General features: G+C 40.0%; 1 protein-coding gene across 4 annotated transcripts in view; it reads left to right on the top strand.

Moving 5' to 3' along the window:
- LOC103702014 (protein ALWAYS EARLY 3-like) overlaps positions 1–16,742 on the top strand; it is a 41,160-nt gene that overhangs the window by 6,299 nt on the left and 18,119 nt on the right. For all 4 annotated transcript variants that reach the window (XM_039129292.1, XM_039129290.1, XM_039129289.1 and 1 more), the window contains exons 5-6: positions 732–809; positions 4,148–4,337. In XM_039129292.1, coding sequence (XP_038985220.1) covers positions 732–809; positions 4,148–4,337 — 268 coding nt within the window. The remainder of the gene's footprint in view (positions 1–731; positions 810–4,147; positions 4,338–16,742) is intronic.

Genomic DNA, 16,742 nt, shown 5'->3' with positions numbered 1-16,742 from the left:
TGGATGGTTATAGTATTGTTATGTTATATGGTTTCCTTCCAAGAAAATTGGGAAGACACATGGGGGGATTATAGGAGAAAGGAAATTCTTGGAAATGAGTGAAAATGTTCTCTTATATAAAGAGAAAAAAGAAACTTCTGAAAATATTTTTCCATGCATTTTCCCCAATATTGCCTGTCTAAGATTTAAAATCCGTGCCAGTTTCCTGCATTATGGGCATGTTGGAGTGCCTGTTTCATGCACTAGCTTCAAGATGCACTACTCTCCATTATCAATGTGGCAATTATGCTAATTTAATATAGATTGATGTTGTCAAAATCCATAATCTTCCCTAAAATGAACATGTCAAAGTGGTAATTGATCAGCCTGGCCTGTCTATCTAATTCATAATCTTGACGGTGGCAGCAACCCACATTTTTTCAATTTATAAGGTTAATTGCTTGAGAAGAAGTTTTTTAAGTCATGGACAGTTTTGATGATTACAACCTGATATTGCATGTTGGTTATGATATGTTTTGGGTTGTTACTGGTTGGAGAGTTGATCTGTGGATTGATGGATGCAGTTGGGTCAGTCCTCCTGCAGCTGGTTGGAACTGCTTGTCTAGAACTGTGTCATATATTCCTTATTTTGTCATCTTTTGCATTTTGGGGCTTCACATAATATGAACTTGTAGTAAGCACCGATTTTTTCTTTGAAGTTTGATAATCTTAGCATAACTATGCAATTTCAGGAATACCTATCTCTTCCAGAAGGCACAGCTACTGCAGCTGGATTAGTTGCAAGGATGACTGACCATTACAACATTCTGGTGAGAATCAAAATGCAGCTCTTATTTCTGCTATTTTGCTATAATGCCTATGATGCCTTTGTTAACTTATATTTTACATTCAACAAGCAAATTGTTATTATCTTTCACTTAGAAGAAGAGTAACTCAAAATACTCTATCGACTGATTAAATAAAAATATAAATTATGCATGCCAGTGTACCTGTTTTTGTCAAATGGTAAATGCTATACGATGGACCTGTTTTCAGTGGATTTTCCATGACCACATGCAAATTTGGAGAATGTAAAAATGGGAGGTCTTATGAACCTTTTAAAGTTCTCTTAGTTGGGTGGTTGGTGGCTTGGTGTACATTACTTGTTAGGAACCTTCACCATAGTAGAATGGTTCAACTTGATGGTGTCACATTTGCATCCACACAATCCCATGATCCTTCTAGTAGATTCTATGACCTCAGTAAGATACCCACTTTGGATAAGAAGAATCACTATTAGCAGTTCATGGATGCGCTCGCCAAGTTAAAGTTGTCACTGCATGGAAATTTAATTGAAGAATTCTGATGCTGTTACATATTAAACCCAGTTTGGAGTTTATAAGCGTCATATGAGATTAAGTAGTAAAGTGGATAGACGATAAAGTGTAGATTGGATATGTGTGTATATTCACATCCAGATCCATATCTGATTTGATTTAACGGCATAAATAAGGAGTACTGATCTTAATTAAATGGTGTTAACTTGCAGTTGCATCAAGATATATTTTGAGATGGAAATAGATATAGATATATATTATCCAATCTGTTTCCACTTTCCGCCCTAATCATCTGCATATTTATCCATTCTTTGAAATTGAATAGTTTCGTACATAGATTTGATATTGTTGAGCAAGGTCTGCCAGACCGATACCAGGGCTTGTATTGGCCAGCACCTAGTTCGTATATGGTACTGGTGTATATTGTATCGAGTTAGGGCATACCAAAGCATGGGTAGGCAGACGGAGAGAGAGGGAGGAAGAGAGAGAGAGGAGGGAGGGTGGGAGAGGGGCTTACAGAGAGGTGGGAAGAGGGAGAAGGAGATAGGGATGGGGAGAGAGAAGGAGGACTTATGGAGAAGGGAGGGGGGAGAGGGAGAAGGAGAGGAAGGAAGAAAGAGAGGGAGGGAGGCTTACCTCGAGGGCGATGACGTCGGTTGGCATCGCTACATCGAAGGGAGAGGGGGTGGGGAGAGCGAGCAGGCAAGCATTTGAGCAAAGAGATAGAGCAAGCGAGCGAGACCGTGGAAAGCTCGCAAAAGCTCTTGAACCATCGAAGCGGGAGGGGGATGGGTTTTATAATTCGAATCGAATCAAATCAATAAGCCGAACTGTCTCGACTTGGTGTTGGTTCATTACAGGCCAAAATGCCCAGTTCGGGTCAGTTCGACAAATATTGTTGTAGAGTTTGTACATGGGTTTCATACATGCAACTTTTAGTTTTTGCAGTTGCCTTTGTATGTTATGAGAGGAGAATTCTTCACTACTTTGCTTAATTTCCTGGTGCACTGGTGACTCGCTATGATATCCAAACCTCTATAGTTGGTATTGCTTGCATATTTTCCACATCATTTTTTCCTCTTTATGGCCTTTCTAAAATTGTTTTGTTTAACTACATGCTGGAATATTAAGACTTTATTTTTAGATATTGCCTAAAGGAGAACAGCTTGCATTAGGGATAGTCCTTATTCATTACTCCTATAGACTGTAAATTCTGTGTTTGGTCATCAAAATGAAGACAACATACACCCTTATTCATATAACATTTGAGTTACTACCACTGCTGAAGCAGTGGAAGCTAGACATGTGATGTCTGTCATGGGTACGGGTGTCTTGATGAATCCAACATGGCAACCCTTGAAGCTTACACTTGGAAGTAATTATGTAGTACATTTCATATTCACAAATGACATAGGTTGAGTACCAAAGAGATACTGAGATTAGCTTCAAGGATTCAAGTCCCAAGGGGACATCCCGTGGGACACTGGGACGGAGTACCATCCCATGTGTCGGTACAGGGTCGCCCAACCATTGTCCTAGCATTTTGATTGGCACGTCTTGGGACATCCTTCTGTCCCAAGTGTTGGGACGGGGCGGGACGGCGATGCATCCTGTTTCATAGGAAAACCAGGACAGCTCCATCTGACGGGATTTAAAACCTTGATTAGTTAGCATAATTGGAAGATGATGATAAGCCAAAAACTAGGCGAGCACACAAGAAATAAATAAAGTGGAATTTATGAATATGTGTGGGCATTGGTTAAATATGAATTTGTTAAGCATAACTATATTTATAGCCAACAAGTCTTACCACAACAGTGAGTTTGGCTTCATGAATTCCACTTCACTATTTTGTTCATCATTAAATTCAAAATATGGCACTATAAATTAATTTGGATCAATAATGGGTAGTAAATAAATAAATGATATATCATAAAGTAATAACAATTGGACGATAGGCTAGTGAAGCTGATATTAAGAGAGGACTATTTATCATTAGCACATGTTTGCCATAACTAGGAACCAATCTGAAAAAAATAGTAAATTATTTGGAATGAGATACATGGATAACTGCAAAGAATTCTAAACAGTGAACAGATGACTGTTCTTTGGTAACCAGTGCAATTATAAGAAAGGACTTGGGTTCTGATTTTGAACTAGGTATATGATTAAATATCTTTTTTTCCCAAAGAAAAGATCTTTATTCTTGTCTGAGATGAATGCATGTACACATTTGTATGGTCTCATAAGGTCATACTACGAATAGGGTATACTGGAAGCATTTTTGGTGGTGAAATGAATGCTCACTTGCCAATGTTGTGTGCACATGCATTCACACATGTGCGTGTTCTTGTTTGTATGCGTGCATCCATGTGCATTCATGTGTGTACAAGGATATCCGTGAGCTGTTGCCTTGTGATAATCAATAATATTCCTTGTATCTATATCTCATCCCTCTTGTTATTTCAAAGAATAGTTATTATTTCTATTTCAGAAAGTGTTGTATGATGTTCAGATATATACTTGTACATAAGTAACATATTTATTTCACTTATTTGATACGTAACATTATTTATCAAGAAACTAAATCTCGTTGTGTCAGCTGATATCAGTCTAATTTCTCACCTTCTAAATAAGCATATTCCTTAACTAATTTGGAAGTTTTCTATAATTAATTTGGAAGTTATTCTGTTTTAGGGAAAATGACATTCTTGTGATTGTATTCCTAGTTTTTCTTCACTTTCTTCAGTCTACTTTGGTCATGTTAGAGGATGGTCAGAAAGGCCTGATTCCTTGTTGTTGTCTGAAATCAATAAACCATCAACTTACAGGATGGAAGTGAGAGGGACCGAGAAAGCAATCAAGTGTTGAAAGCATCTCACAAGCCTCAGAAACGTGGCCGTGGGAAACCTCAACTTGACATGCCAAAAGGATATGAAGGGCCTCATCCTGATTATTTGCAAAAGCAGTCAGCTGTGTCAAGTTCCGGGCACCAGCCTTTATTGAAAAACCATTTTGGAGGCAAGTATTAATCAGTTAGTAAACAAAAATCTCACTTGGATCGCTATATTTATCCTTTCAAATATAACGGCCTACTAGTTTCGTAGCAAACAGATGCATTCAGTTCATCAATTGCATGGAATATCCTGAATTTTGACAATCTTTTGTTTGAAGTTTAATTTGTTGGTCCTGGATGTTCTGATGACAGGGATATTTATGTCTTAGAAGAAAATAAAATTCTTTCTCAAACAGTTAAATTTGCTTCAAATGGCATTCAGACCTCCCTTTTTTCACATGGTGTCTATTTTCTTATGATATCCTTAATGTGCTTGCATGATTACTAGACAGGAGCATGATGACTAGAGAGAGGGCTTCCTAAAGAGGTGGTTCAGATATGTGTTTGTGTGTATATCAAAGAATTAGGAAAAGTTGCAGTGATCCTTGAGTGTTTAATCCATTAAAGAAAGTAGAAACCAGAGCTTGTCAATTTGTCAAACTCTCTGGAGTCCATAAAGTAGAAAATACAACATTTTATAACTCCACAATTGTAGGTGAGAGAACAAATAAAGTAATATTGATTGTATGTATTTGAAACAAAAATATTGATGTTGGAACTGTGGGAATTGAATATGGAGTTGGAGGTAAGGAGGTAGCACAAGTGAAACCTCGATAAACACTCTTTTCCCACAAGGAATCTGCCAAGGGGATGGGAGCAAGAAGATAACAAGAAGTCCTTTCTACGAAGCAAAAGGCTATATTTGCAATCAAATCATCAAATCTGAAGCTACATTTTCATGCATGTCTAGATTTTGTATAAACCTAGATGGCAATTCTCCAAATCTGTGCATTTACTGGAACCAAGTTCCTAGAACCAAACAAGAATCCAAGAGAAATATAAATTCTACATCCCCACCAAGTACCTAATTAATTAAGAAAAGTTTGGTAACAGAGAAGACATTAAATGTGCCATCCAAAATTCAAATTTGGCTTACAAATAGGATCCAGAATCTGCTGAAATTAGGCTTCAAAATGTCTGGGTTTGTTTGACTTTATGAGCACTGGACTGATAAAGTAGCTTTGCACTGCCAGCCTTCTTGGGGCTTGAACCATGGAAAACCCGAGTGTTGAATATTTAAAAATCATTATTCCATTACATGTCAAATATATTTTATCGATGAATCCTAATATGATTTTTCTCTTGCAAAGACCAATTATTTGATGCAACTCATAATTTTATTCTTGTTTTAATTTCTATACAATTGAAGTAAGTGGAGTGAAATTACCAAGAAAACTGACAACAGTTTTGATAAAGAATTGAACAAAGCTTAATGGTGACTCATTTACATGAGAGGTAGCTTTGTTATAGGAAGGAGTACTAGAGAAGGTAATTTGGTAGGTTGTTGGAAGCACATGGGATAAGGCTTGTTGGTTAGGTTATGATTACTTTCTCATTATGCTGTACCCTATAAGTGCCATAGAGCAAGTTCTTTGCCCCATTATTTTCATGTAAAAACATGGTAATCAGGCAATGCTGAGGGTAGTGCCATGTGTATTATATAGAGATAATATGATGCAATTTAATAAAAAATTCAAGGTTTTTAATTTTAATATTTTGTTGTATTTAAGTAAATCAACATGTTGGCTGCATACTTTAAGAAAAAGACTATGCTTTTAAGCAAGGTATGCCGTACCAGTAGGCGTACCGGTTGCCTACCGGACTGATATGGTACCGGTTTGGACCGGTACCGAACCGACCAATAGCGCGCAACCACAATGCCACAGCGGGCTATGGCATCCCGTTGTGGCATTAAATGCCACAGGCTGTGGCATTTAAATACCACATGACTCGGTGCCGGTTCGCATTGGTCGAACTGGACGAAACCGTTCCGGTTCTGTCTGGTTCGCTCTCAGTTCCAGCCCCAATGGGGTCGGAACCATTTTTCACTGCGGAACCGGACTGGTCCGGTACGCGATGAACCAGCTGGTACGGGCCGGTTCAGCATACCATGCTTTTAAGTTTTGCCAGCAATTTTCGTATGTCAAATTTTCACGTTTCTTGATAGCACTGAAGCCTCCTTAGTTTGTTTATATATGTATCTATGTGTATATATTTGATGTAAGGTGATGTCAGTACCATCTTTCGTAGACCTCATTTCTTTGCCATGGTAAAGCTGTTGTCAGAAATGGCAACGCCTGTAGTATGATGCAACTTTAATATAATATATATAGGTGGGGACCAAGGTCGGAGGAATCAGTACCGGATACTGTACTGGTTCTCCGGCGGGACGACTAGGTACGGGCCGTGTCGGGTCCGTACCGAGAGGGCACAACACCGTGGGAGAGAGGAAAAGAGAGCGAGCGAGCGGGGGAGGGTGGCGGATGCCGATGGAGGTCCGGCGAAGGCCGCGGCTAAAAATTTTTGCGATTTTTAAGTAAGTCGGCAAGCGATTTGCCGACTTCACTTAAAAATTCTGAAATTTTTAGCCGCGGCCAGACTTCTGTTTCGTTTGAAATAGGGGAATCGGCTGCGGCCTTGGCTGCCGCGGCCTCTGCCGGCCCCCTGCAACCCTTCGCCGGCCTCTTGCGGCCTCTTCCGGCCCCCTGCGACCCTCCGGCGGCGTCCGCGGCCTCTCCTCCCTCCCTCTCCCTCTCGCTTTCCTTCTCCGGCTTCGGTAAGCGTCTCGTTTTTACAGCCAGAACCGTACCGGTGAGCCACCGCTATGGCTCGAGACGGTTCCGCTGACCTTGGTAGGGACATACTTCTGAGTTCTGGCTATAATTTTAGTATTGAAATTGGGACTAGAATCCAGAATTGAACTTGAGATAGTCTGTTTAGCAACATTTTCTTTTTCAGAATGGTGCTGCCAATGTGGAAGTGATAGATGGTGGGACCAATTCTTAAACTTTAGTCATTTGAGGTGTCCGGTAGTTGTCACATGTCTGTTACCAAGATCATGAATAAGGGTTGGGAAAGTGATTGATTTCAAGAAACTAGGATATGCTTAGAAAGTAGGCAATATTTTTCACTTTTTCTTGCCAGTTGAATATGAGATCGGAGCTGGACTATATTAAATTGATTCCTTAAAAGCTGTGAAGACACATGGTCTAAGGACCTTATCTAAATGTTTAGGTCTTAAATCACTGAATGACATCGCCCATTCTCTTAATTCAGAATGTACTCTTTCGAACTGGAGCTATATGTTGCATTAGAGTATTAGGGTTGTACATTGTTATTTCAGTTGGTTGACCATGGTATTTTAAACCCTTAAACGTGTAGGAGGGCCAAGGGTGTTGCAGGCCATGATGAGATAATGGACTTAGTTTGGTGCATTATGGGAACTTGGATGATACAATTCCATGTGGAGGCCTTGTTCTTTAATAACTATCAGTGGTGTTTACTGAATGAGCTTGGTGACTTGAGAACTTCAATATTGTTCTCATAGGAGTCCTTTGTTGGTGACTTGAGAGTTTAAATGACAAAGCATATGGTTCTAAAATACATATATTGAATGGGCATATATTATGGTAAAGATGTACATGGAGTTGTATCTCTAGTTTATGGAAGCGTTATAGTGGGGAATGGCTTTGTCTCGTAGCTTTATTTTTTAAAGGTCCATTTCGGATTACTTTTGGAGGGGCCAAAAGTGCTTTTTAGAGTCCAAAAAGTACTTTTGGGCGATGTATGGGTGTTTAGTAAAGAACTTGAAATAGATTTCATGTTCTCCTAGAAGTCGAAAAACCTGTACTTGGCAAAAACTCTAATTTGGATTTTCTCCTCAAAAATGCTTTTTGAAGCTCGTCGAGAAGCTTTGTCCAAAATAGCCCTAAACTTTGTAGTATTATATTATTTAAAAATAATTACATCATTTATTATAATATTTAGATTAAAATAAAATATATAAATTATAGATTAACAACACTTCACACTATATTATATTAATATGAAAAATATTATTATAATATAATATTATAATTTTATAGTAAAATAATAATATCACACATATATTGTGTTAATATTGTACTAGTAATAATATATTAATATGTAATTATAATTGTAATATATTAATATAATTATACTATTATAATATAATATAATATTTTAATAGTAGTATACTATATAACAATATATTAATATGTGACAGTAAAAATTGTATTGTATTATATTATATTATTATACAATATTATATTATTATAATATGTGATATTATATTATAGTTTATCATATTGTATTGTAGTAATATTACGACAGTGTAATGTAATATATAATTATATATTATATTATATTATAATAATCATACTTTAATAGTGTAACACTATTATATTTCTATAATATTATACTATTATACTACAATATTGTACTATTCAAAATAAATAATTTGTAAATAAAGAATAGTTTATAATAACAGGCAATTTCTACCGAACCGGGCCAAACCGCTCGGTTCGGGCAGTGCCGAGGCCGAGCCGACTCGATACGAAATCAGGTCGGTTCGTCTAATAATTTTTGTTGCAGCCTCATACTGGCCGGAACCAGTCGATTTGGTGCAGACTCGATGCAAACTAGCCGAAACTAGTTGGTTCGGTGTAGAGTCGGTGGGAACCGGCCGGTTCACATCGAGTCAACCCAGTTTCGAACTGGGTTGACACTGTGGACTTGCTGTGGATCCACTTTTTCTTTCTAAATACTTCAAAAATAACACTGATTCATGCTATCAGAAGGAAGATCCAAGGCTAAATAAGGTGTGCCTCCTCTTTCTTATCTTATTTTCTTCTTTTTTAGAGGGCTTGAAAAAATAGCTCAAAAATTGCAAAATAAGAAAACATCATGTTAAAATTTTCGATCTGGGCTTCTTTTTTATATGTTGTAGATCTATGGACGATCTATATGCTGACATAAAAATTTTTAATTTTTAAATTATATATAATTTAAAAAATTTAAAATATATATTTGGATTAAATAATAATTTTTTAAAATAAATAAAAATAAAAATTTTTATAAATTAGAAACATATTTAGGGGCATGCAAGCTACTCTTCATAAAAATTTGATGTCTATTCATTTAAGTTTTGATGCGATCATGCGCGCAGTAGCTTAGGCCTAAATTTTAAAAAAAATTAGAAATAAGTAGCCTTTGAAGCATGCTCGAGGGCCTAAAAAAATATATATGGCATCTATTATTGCGTTCTACATGAATCTAGGCTAAAATTAATTTTTTAAAATTAAAAAATAATTAAAAAATATATAAATAGTATTAAAAATAATGAAAAATTAACAATACGTAGTACATAATTCAGAAGTAAATTCTAGGGTAGAAATCATATTTTTTTGAATTTATGATATTTAAACATATTTATAAATTTAAAAATTATTAAAAATGTATAAGTAAATAAAAAATATAAAAAATTAGGGTTATGTATTAGATAAATCAGATGTATTTTTGGAGAAAAAAATTATCTGTCATAATGAAGTTTTGCTATTTTTAAATAATTAATAAACTGACGTACTTGATAAACCTGTAGGAATGGAGCTATCAAGAAGAAAGAACCTAGAGTGTGACATTGGCTGGAATCATGGGCAAATGCTGTCTGACCGACACCATTGGAAGTGCAACCAGCGCGACATAAAGTTCAAAAGAGAAGGGGTAACCAGGTTGAATAGCACTTAGTTGGGAGTTATCCCGATGTATCTATATACCGAAAATGCTCACAGAAGGTTCGACAGCTGATGAAGAAGCACTTTGCTGATTTCAGAGCAGCGAAGGAGGAAATTTTCAAGAAGGCAGAGGTGGACTGCCGGGCTGCAAAGCCACCTCCTATCACTCCAGAGTTAGAGGAGGCATCCGCTCCAGATGACGAGGAGTCACAGATCTAGGCTGCTATACAGACGAGTCTGGATGATCAGTGGCAGCAGAATGAGGTGGCCAGATATAAAGCTTGATTTAGGCCGTTGTATTACGAGTCGGGCTCCAGTTCTGCGAGTAGCAAGGTAGATCTATAGTTCAGAAGGACTGCCTCAGTCAGGGAAGCTGTCAGTAAAGGCGGTGGCTAGATTGCATCTATGCCAGGTGCTTTTGGTAGCAAAAAGAAGTCATTCAGAGAGATTCTGCCAGGAGCATGAATTCATAATTTAGATCCACATGCCTCTCCAGCAAAGATTCAAAGCAGCAAAGGGTTGACTCAATGTTGTAGAAGGATAAGAAGAAGAATATGTGGCGAGCTATTGAATCCTGGTTTCACTTTAGCATTCCAGCGAATGTGGCAGACAATACGTACTACAGGTCTGCCATTTCCGCCATATAGGCTGCCAGTCCCGGTGTAGATCCTTCAAGCCCGAAGGACATCCATGGTGAGCTTCTTGACAATAATAAGGAGCTAGAGAATTGGATTGCCTCCTACAATAGCAAGTGGCCCACATATGGACTGATTGTAATGTGTGATGGTTGGACCAGTCCTACTAGACGGAGCATCATTAACTTTCTGATATACTATGATACAAAGATTTTTTTCACAAGTCGGTTGATGCTTCTGATCAGGTGCACAATGTCTGCTGCTTACATCCTCAAACTGATGGAGGTGATTGATCAGGTAGGAGAGGAGAATGTCGTGTAGCTCATCACTAATAATGGGCCATAATATAAGTTCGTCGGAAAGATCTTGATAGAGCGGCAGCTATATATTTTTTGAACCTCATGTGCTACACATTGTATCGACCTTATGTTGATGGATATTGCGAAGATTTGTAGGGTGTAGCCAAGGTTCGCGGTACCGAGCGTACTGACGTACCGGTCGGCTCCAGTAACGGTACGATACCGGTGCCGAACCGAGCTAAACCGATACCGTACCGATAGGGCACATTCGGCCTGGTTTCGACCCCATCGTCGTTTTTTTTTGAGTTCTTTCACTTTTGGATTTTTTTTGATGTTTTTATGTTTAGGTTTAAGGTTAAAACTAGATGATGCAACTTATTACTTCCAAATGATTCAAATAATGAGATGAAGAACATAAAATATCAATAAATTAAGATACAATCAATTACATATATTTAAAGCACTCTCGGATATCTAAAATTGGGTTGAGTGGCGATGCTTCTCGTCGATATCTGGATCATCAGCATAATATGAAGGCAGATCAACCCATCCCTCTAACTAAGCGGCGTTGTAGTCTTGTATGCTCAATCCTCGAGGAATGCGCGTCGGATCATAAGAACTCTCGGATCTCTCGCTGAAGCTTTGGCTCAGAAAGGTGTCTTGATAATATGGCTGTGAAGGGGCCCATCCGAATATGCCGGCACCAAAATCTGACTCGTAAGATCTCCGGGCTGCGCAGGGTAGTAACCACCGGAAGATGACTCCGATGCACCGCATCCATATGCTGGCTGAGGCTGCGGATAATAGGAAGACTCGGAACTTGATACATCAATGGATTTGACTCCACATAGGAGGTCATCTGCAGCTGCATCCTGGCCTCCTGAACGACTTTGAGGAGTCTTTTTCGATATGCAATGGTATCCGACCGGCCTATATCAGACGGTCTACCGTGGTCCATATCTTGTGTAGCATGCGTAAACTGAGACTCACCGGTGTATCGAAAATCTTCCTTCGGCTGTGTCTCATAAGTAGTACCATACTGTCCTCCACTCCCTCTATGGCTAGTAGATCCATTACCACCAGAACCTTCATCGCTGCTGGTCCAAGTCTCCTTCTCGACACTCTCCATTGGGGCCCTTTCCTTTCCTTTTCTTGTTTGCTGGGATTGACGCCCTCCTGATCGAGTCGACTGGGTACTAGAGTGTCCTCGTCCTCGCATGAGAGGATCGTCTTTCTGAACAGGAGCGTCGTACCAGTCATGCGGTGACTGGCTCCCCTCTAGCCACGTCCGATCAGCTGTAGGAGTGCGTGGAATATTGCGCTCAGCTCATTGCTGTGGATTGACTATAGCCTCGGTGGCTATGATGCTGGCTGGTTGTCGAGGCGATCCTGGCTTATCAATCTCGGGCTCCTGCTGCTGGGCCGCAAGCCAGTCGAGTATAGAATTATCATCATCATCTGTAAAAGTCCTATAGATGGGATCTGCATACTGGAGCTCCACTTTCTTCTGAATGCATTTTAGCCTCAACCGCAGATTGTAGTGCACATAAACTAGGTCGTTGAGGCGCTTTTGTGTCAAACGGTTTCTCTATTTGCTGTGGATGAGGGCGAAGGTGGACTAGTTGCACTCACAGCCACTCGAGGAGACCGTTTGAGAGAGGATCCGGATAGCTATCCGTTTAAGATTTTTTGCGGATATGCCAAAATGAATCCACCATTCAGCTGCAAAAATATTGAAGATAATTTCATTTTACATATATGATGGGTTCATAGTTGAAGATAATTCAGCTGCAAAAATGTCTTGCGGATTTGTATTGTACTTGGATTCATAGTTGTCATCCTCACGACAGCTAGTCGCTGTCCAAAGCTGTGGCTGCCCTCTCTAAATTATTTGGTCTGTGAAAAGAAGCTTGTTGTAGTATGTCAATAATATAAGATCCGATATATTTACATATGCTACTAAATCATAGTTACCTCTTCTATACATGACGCGACGACTTCTGGATCAGGCTCCATCTTATAAATAACATTACGCAGAGCATTAAGAAGTTCATCATCCATACCAATTCCACTCCTGTACTAAAATCGGGGATTCAGGTAGTATGCTGCCCATAGATGACACCATCTTAGTATAATTATACAAATATATCAATCAGTATAATTATCAATATTATCGCTTACCTGCTAGATGCAATTTACTACCCATTTGGGCTCCCCACCGCCGCTCAATGATGTTGATGTACTCCTGGGCATGGGCTACATTTGCTTCCATGATCTGAGCCTTTGCCTTCTCCATCATGTGATACAAAAGGCCCATCTGGGGGTACCTCTCGCTATCCACGGCCCGCAGCACTTCATATAATGGTTTGATAGCCTTGACTATCGCATTGGCCTGCTGCCAGAATGACTGCCTGCTTACCAAGTCTTCCATCTTGCTTCTTTTAGTGCCGGCCTGGGCATATCTACTTTCCTGCCACTCGGGACTGACAAACATCTGACGTAGGGCTTCTTTCTTCTCAATAAGGCTATCAAGTGCAATGTAATTCGTAGCAAACCGTGTGACTCCTGGTCTAAGAATTTCTCCCCCTGTATACTTTCTCATTAATGAAAGAACCCAAGTATGGCTATAAATATACCTAGTGATGCGTTGGGCTATTCCACCGTATGTTGCACCCTACGGATCTTTCCAATGTCCATCAGGATGAGGTCGATGCAATGTGCAGCACATGGGGTTCAGAAAATTTGTGGTCCCCGCTCCATCACGACCTGCCCGGCCAACTTATATTGCGGTCCGTTATCAGTGACGACCTGCACGATATTCTCCTCTCTAATCTGATCAATCACCTCCTCCATAAGTCTGAGGATGTATGAGGCGTTGTGCACCTTATCCGAAGCATCAACTGACTTGTGGAAGAAGATCTTCGTATCACAGTATGTCAGAAAGTTGATGGCCCGCTTTGTTGGACCGGTCCAACCATCACACATCAGAGTAAGCCCATATGTCGGCCATTTGCTCTTATATGAGCTAATCCAATTCTGTAGCTCCTCCTTATTGTTGTCAAGAAGCTCAGTAGATGTCCTTCGGGTTTGGAGGATCGACACCGGGACCGGCAGACTGTATGGCAGAAATGGCAGACTTGTAGTATGTATTGTCTGCAGCATTCGCTGGAATATGGCTGAAGTGGAACCAGGATCCAATAGCTCGTCACATATCTTTTTTCTTCTCCTTTCCATATTGTGTCTATCCTTTGCTGCTTCGAATCTCTCCTGGGGAAAGCATGCGGATCTACATCATGGATTGACGCACCTGGTGGAATCCCTCCGGAAGACTTCTTTCGGCCACCAAAACCATCCAGGATAGATGCAATCCAGCTACGTCCTCTGCCCTCGCCCTTCCTGACTGAGGTTGTCCTTTGAAACTCTGGATCTTGTCTGCTTCTACCAGAACCGGCGCCCGACTCGAAAACGAGGGCCCAAATCGAGCCCGATGCCTCGCCACCTCCTCCTGCTGCCACCGATCATCCAGACTCGCCCGCATGGTAGCCTGGATCTGTGCCTCCTCCTCATCTGGACCCTCGACCTCCTGTGACTCCATCAAGTGATAGGAAGGTGCTTCTGCAACTTGGCGTTCCACCTCCGCTTTCTGCTTGGCAGCCACTTCCTTGGTTGCTTTGATCTCAGCGAGGTTTTTCCTCATCAGTTGACGGATGTTCGGTGGGAACTCCGAGCACGCAGATATCTCACGAGAATTACCGGCTAAGTGCTGTTTTAATCTGGTTACCCCTCCTCCCTTGAAGCACTTGTGGCAATAATTGCACTGAAACTGGTGTCGTTCACTAAGCATCTTCCCATGCTTCCAGCCAATATTACGCTTTTGGGGTTGCCCTCTCCTTGTTGGCTCCATTCCTACGACCACATTAATTTTTTTCAATTTCTAATTTTTTGTAATTAAAAATTTATTTTTAAATTTTTTAATTAAATTATAAATTTTTTAAATTCTGTAAAAACAAAAGTTAATGTCACCATTAACATCGTCCATATATCGACAACATATAAAAAATTCAAGACGAAATGGAATCATTGAATCATTTCCTATTTTTTGGCAATTTTTGACTTAATTTTTTTAAGCAATTTAAATGGAATATTAAAAAAATAATGTAGGGGAAAGAAAATTTACCTTATTTAGTTTTTGCTGGATTTTTCTTGAAGAAAAACGACGCTCTCCGACCCTTCTAAATTTTTTTCACGCCTTTGTCTTTGTCTTTCTCTTCTTTTCCTCCTTTCTCTCTGCCTTTCCTTCACCTAAGCTGACGGATTTAGCTTTAACATTTGTTCGGCTTTTATGGCCAACTATTGAGGCACTATGGCACTTTGAAAAGTGCCACATTTTGCCACCACACGACACTTTCAAAGTGCCGCACAAAGTGCCGCACCGACACTTTTGAAAGTGCCCCAGTGTGGCACTTTTGTGGCACTTTCAAAGTGCCTCTGGCCAGCCAGAGTGGCCAGCGCTGTGGCACTTTGAGGCACTCATTTTAAGCCTTGAACCAGTGCGAAACGGCTCGGTTCGCACCGGTTCGAGCTCATACCGGCTCGGTTCGCACCGGTATGAAGCATATGCCGGTCGGTTCCCACCCAAATTGGGTCGGAACCGTTTTCTACCCCTATACCGGACCGGTGCCAGTCGATACCGGTCCGGTACGGGCTGAACCGACCGGTACAGGTCGGTTCAGCAGACACTGGGTGCAGCAGATAGTGGAGACAACCCAAACCATCATCAGGTATATTTATAACCATACGTGGGTCCTTTCACTGATGAGGAGGTATGCAGGGAGAGAGATCTTGAGACTATGAGTCATACGGTTTGCTACCAACTACGTTGCACTCGATAGCCTTTTTGAGAAGAAAGTAGCCCTACGTCAAATGCTTGTCAGTGCGAGGGCTGACGCTGAAGAGAGCAGTGTCGAGAATTTGGTGACGAGGCAAACATTCTGGCAGTGGGCCACTGTGATAGTGAAGGCTATCAGACCATTGTATGAAGTGCTTCGGATTGTGGACGAGAGGTAGTTCCAGGTGGATTTCCTGTATTACATGATGGAGAGGGCAAAGACTCAGATCATGGAGGCAGATCCAGCCTATGCCTAGGAGTACATCAGCATCATTGAGCCGCGGTGGAACTATCAGATGGGTAGAAACTTGCATCTAGCAGGTAAACAAGAACATTGAAAATTAGATTGCTTCTATACTTGTATAATTTTACTAAGACATTAACGAATTTTATGTGCAGCATACTATCTAAGCCTTCGATTCCAATACAACGTAGCTGGAATTGACATGGATGACAAACTTCTGGCCGCTCTGTATAATATCATTTACAAGATGGAGTCTGATCTAGAAGTCACGACCCTATATCTAGAAAAGGTAAGTTAACTTAAGTGACTTGTGTAAGTTAACCAGTATCTTCTATTATTAATACAGTACAATACGGTTCTTTTTTACATGCCAAAATATTTAGAGAAGGCAGTGACATCTTTGGAGTCTCGACATCTGTTGTAAGTAAAGAAAAATATGAATTTAGATATGTTATACATCAGGAGGATATTTATCTGGCGTTAGAAGGTTACTAATATGGTACTATGTTATATCTAATTATCTTCAATATTTTTACAACTGAATGGTGGATTCATTTTGGGCTGTCCGTAAAAAATCTTAAGTGGCTAGCTATCCTGATCCTCTTTCAGACGGTTTCTTCGAGTGGCTATGAGTGCAAATGGTCCACCTTCGCTCTCATCTACAACAAGCAGAGGAATCGTTTGATACAAAAGCATCTCAACGACTTTGTA

Source organism: Phoenix dactylifera, chromosome 8, assembly GCF_009389715.1.
Source record: "Phoenix dactylifera cultivar Barhee BC4 chromosome 8, palm_55x_up_171113_PBpolish2nd_filt_p, whole genome shotgun sequence".
Lineage (NCBI taxonomy): Eukaryota > Viridiplantae > Streptophyta > Magnoliopsida > Arecales > Arecaceae > Phoenix > Phoenix dactylifera.
This window is presented reverse-complemented; position numbering and strand designations above follow the sequence as displayed.